At 47.2% G+C, this 10,010-nt stretch overlaps 1 protein-coding gene across 2 annotated transcripts in view; it reads right to left on the bottom strand.

Annotated features, from left to right (window-relative positions):
• Positions 1-2,227: 2,227 nt before the first annotated feature.
• LOC139250659 (G-rich sequence factor 1-like) overlaps positions 2,228-10,010 on the bottom strand; it is a 29,175-nt gene continuing 21,392 nt past the window's right edge. For both annotated transcript variants that reach the window (XM_070873036.1, XM_070873045.1), the window contains exons 9-10: positions 5,493-5,576; positions 2,228-2,570 (exon numbers count right to left, since the gene is read on the bottom strand). In XM_070873036.1, the coding sequence (XP_070729137.1) occupies positions 2,554-2,570; positions 5,493-5,576 (101 nt within the window). In that variant the 3' untranslated portion in view covers positions 2,228-2,553. The remainder of the gene's footprint in view (positions 2,571-5,492; positions 5,577-10,010) is intronic.

The following is a 10,010-nucleotide window of genomic DNA, read 5'->3' as shown; positions in this document are numbered from 1 at the left end:
GTCCACGCCGGCCGACAAAGAGCCGCCCGGCCCTCGGTCAGCAGCCCTAAAGGCTACATGCAAACCCATGAACAATAACGGAAAGGCAAAGAGCGCCCAGCCCAACCAGTCTGCCTCACAACTGCGACACCCCTTACACTGAAACATTCTCCACTCCACCACAACCGGAGCCACGTGATCTCCTGGGAGAGGCAAAAACCAGATAAAAACCCAGGCCAATTTAGGGAGAAAAAATCTGGGAAAATTCCTCTCCGACCATCCAGACGATCGAAACTCGTCCAGGACAGTGTCTCTCAGTGCTAAAAGTATGAGGGGGCTTGACAAGGTGGATGCAGAGAGGATGTTTCCACTGATGGGGGAGACTAGAATTAGGGGGCATAATCTTAGAATAAGGGGCCACCTTTGCTACCTCAGAGAGCTGTGGAAGCTGGGTCATTGAATATATTTAAGACAGAGATAGACAGTTTCTTAACCGATAAGGGAATAAGGGGTTATGGGGAGTGGGCAGGGAGTGGACCAGGGTCCATTATCGGATCAGGCATGATCTTATTGAATGGCGGAGCAGGCTCGAGGGGCCATGTGGTCTACTCCTGCTCCTATTTCTTATATTCTTAGATCGCCCTGGCTGTATTCTATTCCCTGCAGTACATACCATTATATCTACGCCGACTAAAAGGTCATCCAGTCTAATCCCAATTACCAGCTCTAGGTCTGTAACCCTGCAGGTTACTGCACTTTAAGTGCCCATCCAACCATCTCTTAAAAGTTGTGAGGGTTTCTACATCCACCACTCTTCCAGGCAGCGAGTTCCAGATCCCCACAACCCTTTGTGTAAAGAAGTCCCCCCTCAAATCCTCTCTCAACCTTCCACCAACCACCTTAAAACTATGCCCCCTCATAATAGACCCCTCCACCAATGGAAATAGGCCCTTACTATCCACTATGTCCAGGCCCCTCAATATTTTGTACATCTCAATGAGGTCTCCTCTCAACCTCCTCTGTTCCAATGAGAACAAACCCAGCCTATTAAGGCCATAATACATCCTCAAGTCTGTCTCACTAATGTTTCAGTACATTAAAGAACGTTAGTTCACAATATTAGGCCATACATTTCAGCCTCTCCAGGTGCGTACAATGCGCATGCGCCGAGAACCGGCTTTGCAATCTGTCAATGACCTTTGGCCGATCGCACGCAGCCCCGGGTGAAGGGCCTCCGCGGGCAGAGATTTGGGCTGTTTGCCCAACTCTTGCCCGGCGAATGTCCCCCAAACTCTTACACCTGGTAAGAGCAGGCATATAGCTTACTTTTACCAGCGTAAGAGTTTTAAAACATAGAAAAAATAAATGTTATTACTTATTTTTGTATTAAAAGCCTGTCTAGGAAGATACATTTATTTTTAACACTATTAAAACTTTTTTTTTTTTAAATTTAAAAATATTTTTTTCTCAAAAACATTTAATTTAATGCAATTTCTATTTTAAAAAAGTGGTGTTTTTCTAAATTTGTGTGTTTTATTAGATTTTAGGAGTGTTCTCATTGACAGTTACTGTCATGTATGTAGACCATGTATACTAACTGTATAGTCACATAAGGTGTGCCACCAGAGGGCACTGCGGTGGGAGACCTGAGGGTCACCTGCATAGGTGTGCAGGGCCCGGTATAAAAGGCTGACCACGATGCTTGTGCCTCACTCTGCAGTTACAATAAATGGGACTAAGGTCACAACAGCTCAAGTACAACACTAGACCTCGTGGAGTCATTCATGAGAGTATTAAAGACACAACAGTAATGGGGGCTCCGAGCTCCCATTATCAATGAGAATGCTACATTGTGATCGGTGGTCCAGGCCCATGTGATTCCAGGATACGCATACAATCCTGGCAGACATGTTCCCGTGCGCTGGACTGCGAAATTAGGCCTCCGACCGCAGGTCTACGTTTCTCCGGGACCACCAGGTATTTTCGTTAACATTTTTTCGGTCGGAGGCGTCCGCCCGCAGGAATCCTCCGCCCGAAATTTCCCCCCCCCCCCCAATACGGATATAGCCAACGTTCCCCTTAAGCCGCGTTGCTGCACAGAAGCTGAACGCGCTGACTAGCTAGTTAAAGGGACCACGTGCCTAAAAATAAATGAAAGGGAACATTGGATAAAGCAGTTAACAATTTCACCCGGATTATTTTTTCGAACACTGCTGCCGTCACACAATACACTCACACACGCGAGATGTAACTTGTTAAAATACCTGCGTTTATTCTTTTTATCAGGTAATGTAACATTAAAACGTGTTACAAGACGCATAATTTCAGAATACAGGCTACGTTAGGGTAGCAAAAAAAGACAGACAGACCTCAATCCCCCCCTCATTAATGGTAATGATATCAATGCAATACACCTGCCACCAGGTCCATCGCAATTTGCTCTAATGTCTGGTTTCCAAGCAGCGCCGAGCTCTCGATCCACTCTCTCTCATTAGTTTGCCTAGTGTTTGGGTAATCTGCTTAGCCGGAAAGTTTCACCTCCAAGGCAAGGGCCGTTGCGAAAGCAGGGACAGTTTAACTCCCCTCGGAACCTGTAACGAGAATACTTGGTTAGGTTCGTTATGTACTCAACGCAGAGCTTTTGGTATCTGATGAGCAATTTGAAGACAAGGATCGGGTGTTTCTGAGACGGCTGCACAGCGAGTGCTGAAACTACAACGCTGACCTCAAGTCGGACAACAGTCGGTTTAATAACCGCTTCAATCTCAACGTTTCTCATTTGATGCATTTTACAGTCGTGCTGCCCCAGGCTTGGAATAAAGTCCATGCATATCCCAGTGACTACACTTCAAAAAGTACTTCATTGGCTGCAGTGCGCTTTGAGATGTCCGGTGGTCGTGAAAGGCGCCAGAGAAATGCAAGTCTTTCTTTTCTTTCTTTATATTCAATCTGCCTGTTATAGTATTTACGGCACAGAAACAGGTCACTGGGCCCACCGCTCCGTGCCGGGGTTTATGTCCCACCGCTCCGTGCCGGGGTTTATGCCCCACCGCTCCGTGCCGGGGTTTATGCTCCACACCAGCCCCCTCCCACCCCTCTCCATCTCACCCCATCACCATATCCTTCTATTCCTTTCTCCCTCATGTGTTTATCTAGCTTCCCCTTAAATACATCGATACTATTCGCCTCAACCCCTCCCTGTGGCAGCGAGTTCCACATTCTCACCGCTCTCTGGGTAAAGAGGTTTCTCCTGAATTCCCCATTGAATTTATTAGCGACTGTCTGATATTGATGGCCTCCAGTTCTGGTCTCCCCCACACGGGGAAACATCTTCTCTACACATCTACCCTATCAAAACCTTTCATTATCTTGAAGACCTCTATCAGATCACCCCTCAACCTTCTCTTTTCTAGAGAAATGAGCCCCAGCCTGTACAGTCTTTTCCTGCCTAAACCTCTCCGCCTCTCTATCCTCCTTCAAGACGCTCCTTAAAAACCTCCCTCTTTGACCAAGCTTTTGGTCACCTGCGCATATTTCTACTTATGTGGCTCAGTGTCAAATTATTTTATCACATAATATTCCTGTGAAGCACCTTGAACGTCTTGAAGGAGGAAAGAAAGGTGGAGTGGTTTATGGAGGGAGTTCCAGAGCTTGGGGCCCAGGCAACAGAAGGCACGGCCACCAATGGTGGAGCGATTATAATCAGGAATGCTCAGGAGGGCAGAATTAGAGGAGCGCAGAAATCTCGGGGAGTTGTGGGGCTGGAGGAGATTACAGAGATAGGGAGGGGCGAGGGCCATGGAGGGATTTGAACACAAGGATGAGAAATTTGAAATCGAGACGTTGCTTAACCGGGAGTCAATGTAGGTCAGCGAGCACAGGGGGTGATGGGTGAGTGGGACTTGGTGCGAGTTAGGACATGGGGCAGTGAGCACAGGGGGTGATGGGTGAGCGGGACTTGGTGTGAGTTAGGACACGGGGCAGTGAGCACAGGGGGTGATGGGTGAGCGGGACTTGGTGCGAGTTAGGACATGGGGCAGTGAGCACAGGGGGTGATGGGTGAGTGGGACTAGGTGCGAGTTAGGACACGGGGCAGTGAGCACAGGGGGTGATGGGTGAGTGGGACTAGGTGCGAGTTAGGACACGGGGCAGTGAGCACAGGGGGTGATGGGTGAGTGGGACTTGGTGCGAGTTAGGACATGGGGCAGTGAGCACAGGGGGTGATGGGCGAGTGGGACTTGGTGCGAGTTAGGACATGGGGCAGTGAGCACAGGGGGTGATGGGTGAGTGGGATTTGGTGCGAGTTAGGACACGGGGTAGCCGAGTTTTGGATCTTCTCTAGTTTACGTAGGGTAGAATGCACCATTCAATACCATTTCAAATCCAGTAAACCTTCACTTGGACTCACGGTCACAACCCATCCAGAAACCCAAGTTGTCATGAGGCATGTTCCGATCCAAGATTCGACTGGACTTACTGCTGCAAAGTTCTTGCGCCATCCATAGCTGTCTTGATCTACATTCTCACCAACTTTCCTGCGGCCGTGCAGGGGTCTGGAGGTCCCACGCAAGTTGCTCACCGGCTTTCACACGGGAGAAACCGCGCAGGCAAGAAAATTTGAACGGGCCGTGCACGAAAAAAAGTACGGGGAACATCGATTTTTACCCCTCATTAGCATAAATGAAAACATGTTTTGAGATAAACACGGCGCTATAAAGTGAGTCTTTGGAATTCTCTACCCCAGGGAGCAGTGAAGGCTGAGTCATTGAATATATTCAAGGCCGAGAGACAAGATTCTTGAACTATAGGGGAGTCGAGGGTTATGGGGAGCGGGCAGGGAAGTGGAGTTGAATATCAGGATCGGATCAGACATGATCTTATTGAATGGCGGAGCAGGCTCGAGGGGCCGAATGGCCGACTCCTGCTCCTATTTGTTATGTTCTTGTTATGTTATGTTTTCAATGACCCACGCACTGCTGCATCAGCACCTTACTGCTCCACTGTACCAATATATTCGTGTATTATTGTGACGGTGCACTTACGCTCTGCTATACTTATGTGATGTATTAATGTTCCACTACACCAAAACATTGGTTCACTAATGCAACGCTGCATCAATTAATCTGTGTTTTAATACTCCAAACATTCTAAGTTCCTGATGTTAACGGTCATCTGAAGGTTTAGTGGGAGGGGAATAACGGTAAGTCGATCCGAGCAACTTTCACGTACCGTTACAGTAACAAAAGCCACGAGTTTCTGGTCCCACTGCCCCCCCCCCCTGCCCAATCTTGGTCGGGGAACAGTGTTGGGGGCGGGGGGGTGAAGGTAAAGTTTAAAACTAAACAAAGATAATTTACAGCAGAAAATCTTCTCGCAAATCAAGACCAGACCCCACACTACGTTGCACAGTTTGCCTGAACTTCATGCAATTTGACTCAGTTGACGGGACCTTGCAAGTTCTTCCTGTCCCGGCGGTTTGATGGCTAATGGAGATAAGCAAAGCCTTGACTTACCCTTTTCTTGACTTCCTTGGTCATTCTGCCCGGCGGTAATTCCGGAACACGATGAGTTCAGGTAAAGTTCGATGTAGCGATGTTCTGCGCAGGAGAGAATCGGAAGTTAGCAGCAGTATCGAATACCGCGGTGGAGAGTGCAGAGTCTGCTCTCTGTCCCACATGCCCGAGGAGGACAGAGTGTGCCAGCCGGTTCTAATCGCACCGCAACCAATGAGGACAACGCTTAATTAACCTCACTCTCAAAAATAATCTGATCACCCCCCCACCCCCAGATAAAATCAAACAACTAGATCAGCGGGGAAAAATGTCAAACTCTTCTCAGCTTATAGGAACAGGAGGAGGCCATTTAGCCCCTCGAGCCTGCTCCGCCATTCAATCAGATCGTGGCTTATCTGTGACCTAACTCCATATACCCGCCTTTGGCCCATATCCCTCAATACCTTTGGTTAACAAAAAGCTATCAATCCCAGATTTAAAATTAACAATTGACCCAGCATCAATTACCGTTTGTGGAAGAGAGTTCCAAACCTCTCCCATCCTCTGTGTGTAGAAGTGTTTCCTAACTTCACTCCTGAAAGGTCTGGCTCTAATGTTTAGACTCTGTCCCTAGGCCCAGACTCCCCAACCAGCGGGAATAGTCTCTCTCTATCTACCCTCTCTGTTCCCCTTAATATAGAAACATAGAAATTTACAGCGCAGGAGGCCATTTCAGCCCATCGTGTCCGCGCCGGCCGACAAAGAGCCACACGGCCCTCGGTCAGCTGCCCTGAAGGTTACATATAAACCTATGAAACATAGAAACATAGAAAATATATGCACGAGCAGGCCATTCGGTCCTTCGAGCCTGCACCACCATTCAATGAATTCATGGCTGAACATGCAACTTCAGTACCCCATTCCTGCTTTCTCGCCATCCCCCTTGATATCCCTAGTAGTAAGGACGACATCTAACTCCTTTTTGAATATATTTAGTGAATTGGCCTCAAAACTTCCTGTGGTAGAGAATTCCACAGGTTCACCACTCTCTGGGTGAAGAAGTTTCTCCTCATCTCGGTCCTAAATAGCTTACCCCTTATCCTTAGACTGTGTGAGCCCTGGTTCTGGACTTCCCCAACATTGGGAACATTCTTCCTGCATCTAACCTGTCTAAACCCGTCAGAATTTTATATGTTTCTATGAGATCCCCTCTCATTCTTCTGAACTCCAATGAATACAAGCCCAGTTGATCCAGTCTTTCTTGATATGTCAGTCCCACCATCCCAGGAATCAGTCTGGTGAACCTTCGCTGCACTCCCTCAATAGCAAGAATGTCCTTCCTCAAGTTAGGAGACCAAAACTGTACACAATACTCCAGGTGTGGCCTCACCAAGGCCCTGTACAACTGTAGCAACACCTCCCTGCCCCGTACTCAAATCCCCTCGCTATGATGGCCAACATGCCATTTGCTTTCTTAACCGCCTGCTGTACCTGCATGCCAACCTTCAATGACTGATGTACCATGACACCCAGGTCTCATTTCCCCTCCCCTTTTCCTAATCTGTCACCATTCACATAATAGTCTGTCTCTCTGTTTTTACCACCAAAGTGGATAATCTCACATTTATCCACATTATACTTCATCTGCCATGCATTTGCCCACTCACCTAACCTTCCAAGTCACTCTGCAGCCTCATAGCATCCTCCTCGCAGCTCACACTGCCACCCAACTTAGTGTCATCCGCAAATTTGGAGATACTACATTTAATCCCCTCGTCTAAATCATTAATGTACAATGTAAACAGCTGGGGCCCCAGCACAGAACCTTGCGGTACCCCACTAGTCACTGCCTGCCATTCTGAAAAGTACCCATTTACTCCTACTCTTTGCTTTCTGTCTGCCAACCAGTTCTCAATCTACGTCAGCACACTAACCCCAATCCCATGTGCTTTAACTTTGCACATTAATCTCTTGTGTGGGACCGTGTCGAAAGCCTTCTGAAAGTCCAAATGCACCACATCAACTGGTTCTCCCTTGTCCACTCTACTGGAAACATCCTCAAAAAATTCCAGATTTGTCAAGCATGATTTCCCTTTCACAAATCCATGCTGACTTGGACCTATCATGTCACCTCTTTCCAAATGCGCTGCTATGACATCCTTAATAATTGATTCCATCATTTTACCCACTACCGAGGTCAGGCTGACCGGTCTATATTTCCCTGTTTTCTATCTCCCTCCTTTTTTAAGAAGTGGGGTTACATTGGCTACCCTCCACTCCATAGGAACTGATCCAGAGTCAATGGAATGTTGGAAAATGACTGTCAATGCATCCGCTATTTCCAAGGCCACTTCCTTAAGTACTCTGGGATGCTGTCCATCAGGCCCTGGGGATTTATCGGCCTTCAATCCCATCAATTTCCCCAACACAATTTCCCGACTAATAAGGATTTCCCTCAGTTCCTCCTTCTTACTAGACCCTCTGACCCCTTTTATATCCAGAAGGTTGTTTGTGTCCTCCTTAGTGAATACCGAACCAAAGTACTTGTTCAATTGGTCTGCTATTTCTTTGTTCCCTGTTATGACTTCCCCTGATTCTGACTGCAGGGGACCTACGTTTGTCTTTACTAACCTTTTTCTCTTTACATATCTATAGAAGCTTTTGCAGTCCGCCTTAATGTTCCCTGCAAGCTTCCTCTCGTACTCCATTTTCCCTGCCCTAATCAAACCCTTTGTCCTCCTCTGCTGAGTTCGAAATTTCTCCCAGTCCCCAGGTTCGCTGCTATTTCTGGCCAATTTGTATGCCACTTCCTTGGCTTTAATACTATCCCTGATTTCCCTAGATAGCCACGGTTGAGCCACCTTCCCTTTTTTATTTTTACGCCAGACAGGAATGTACAATTGTTGTAGTTCATCCATGCGGTCTCTAAATGTCTGCCATTGCCCATCCACTGTCAACCCCTTAAGTATCATTCGCCAATCTATCCTAGCCAATTCACATCTCATACCTTCAAAGTTACCCTTCTTTAAGTTCTGGACCATGGTGAACAATGACGGAAAGGTAAAGAGCATCCACAACTGCGACGCCCCTTACACTGAATTATCTTGAAAACGTCGATCGAATCACCCCATAACCGTCTAAATTCCAGAGAATACAACCCCAATTTGTGTAATCTACTCCCCCAAATTTATAAAATAATAAAGAGAAAATAATGAATATTTTTATCTATTTGCCTTATCAAAAATCCTTCAAGGGACAAGGGGACATGGTCAGAGCCAGGAGAGAAGTTAGGCAGCACTCTCTCCCACAATATGGTGGTATAAGTGTGGAACTCTCTCCCACAATATAGTGGTATAAGTGTGGCAATCTCTCCCACAAAATGGTGGTATAAGTGTGGCAATCTCTCCCACAAAATAGTGGTATGTGTGGCACTCTCTCCCACAAAATGGTGGTATGTGTGGCACTCTCTCCCACAAAATGGTGGTATGTGTGGCACTCTCTCCCACAAAATGGTGGTATGTGTGGCACTCTCTCCCACAAAATGGTGGTATGTGTGGCACTCTCTCCCACAAAATGGTGGTATGTGTGGCACTCTCTCCCACAAAATGGTGGTATGTGTGGCACTCTCTTCCACAAAAAGGTGGTATGTGTGGCACTCTCTCCCACAAAATGGTGGTATGTGTGGCACTCTCTCCCACAAAATGGTGGTATGTGTGGCACTCTCTCCCACAAAATGGTGGTATGTGTGGCACTCTCTCCCACAAAATGGTGGTATGTGTGGCACTCTCTCCCACAAAATGGTGGTATGTGTGGCACTCTCTCCCACAAAATGGTGGTATGTGTGGCACTCTCTCCCACAAAATGGTGGTATGTGTGGCACTCTCTCCCACAAAATGGTGGTATGTGTGGCACTCTCTCCCACAAAATGGTGGTATGTGTGGCACTCTCTCCCACAAAATGGTGGTATGTGTGGCACTCTCTCCCACAAAATGGTGGTATGTGTGGCACTCTCTCCCACAAAATGGTGGTATGTGTGGCACTCTCTCCCACAAAATGGTGGTATGTGTGGAACTCTCTCCCACAAAATGGTGGTATGTGTGGCACTCTCCCACAAAATGGTGGTATGTGTGGCACTCTCTCCCACAAAATGGTGGTATGTGTGGCACTCTCTCCCACAAAATGGTGGTATGTGTGGCACTCTCTCCCACAAAATGGTGGTATGTGTGGCACTCTCTCCCACAAAATGGTGGTATGTGTGGCACTCTCTCCCACAAAAGGCAGTAAATACTAGCTCAATTAATCATTTTAAATCTGAGATCAGTCGATCGAGTATAAAGGGATATGGAGTCAAGTTGGGTGGGTGGAATCAGCCTACAGATCTGCCATGATCTCTTTGAATAGCGAAACAGACTCGAGGGACTGAATGGCCTCTTCCTCTTCCTATGTTCATAGTTTTATATTTTAATGGCGATCTAGGCACCAAGGTCGAGACCATTCCTGACACCGACTTTTTATTCCAGATTTATTTAATGGACCGAA

The sequence above is a fragment of the Pristiophorus japonicus genome, chromosome 2 (genome assembly GCF_044704955.1).
Source record: "Pristiophorus japonicus isolate sPriJap1 chromosome 2, sPriJap1.hap1, whole genome shotgun sequence".
Classification (NCBI taxonomy): domain Eukaryota; kingdom Metazoa; phylum Chordata; class Chondrichthyes; family Pristiophoridae; genus Pristiophorus; species Pristiophorus japonicus.
Note: the sequence above shows the minus strand (reverse complement) of the source record. Positions and strands in the feature narration are given on the sequence as shown.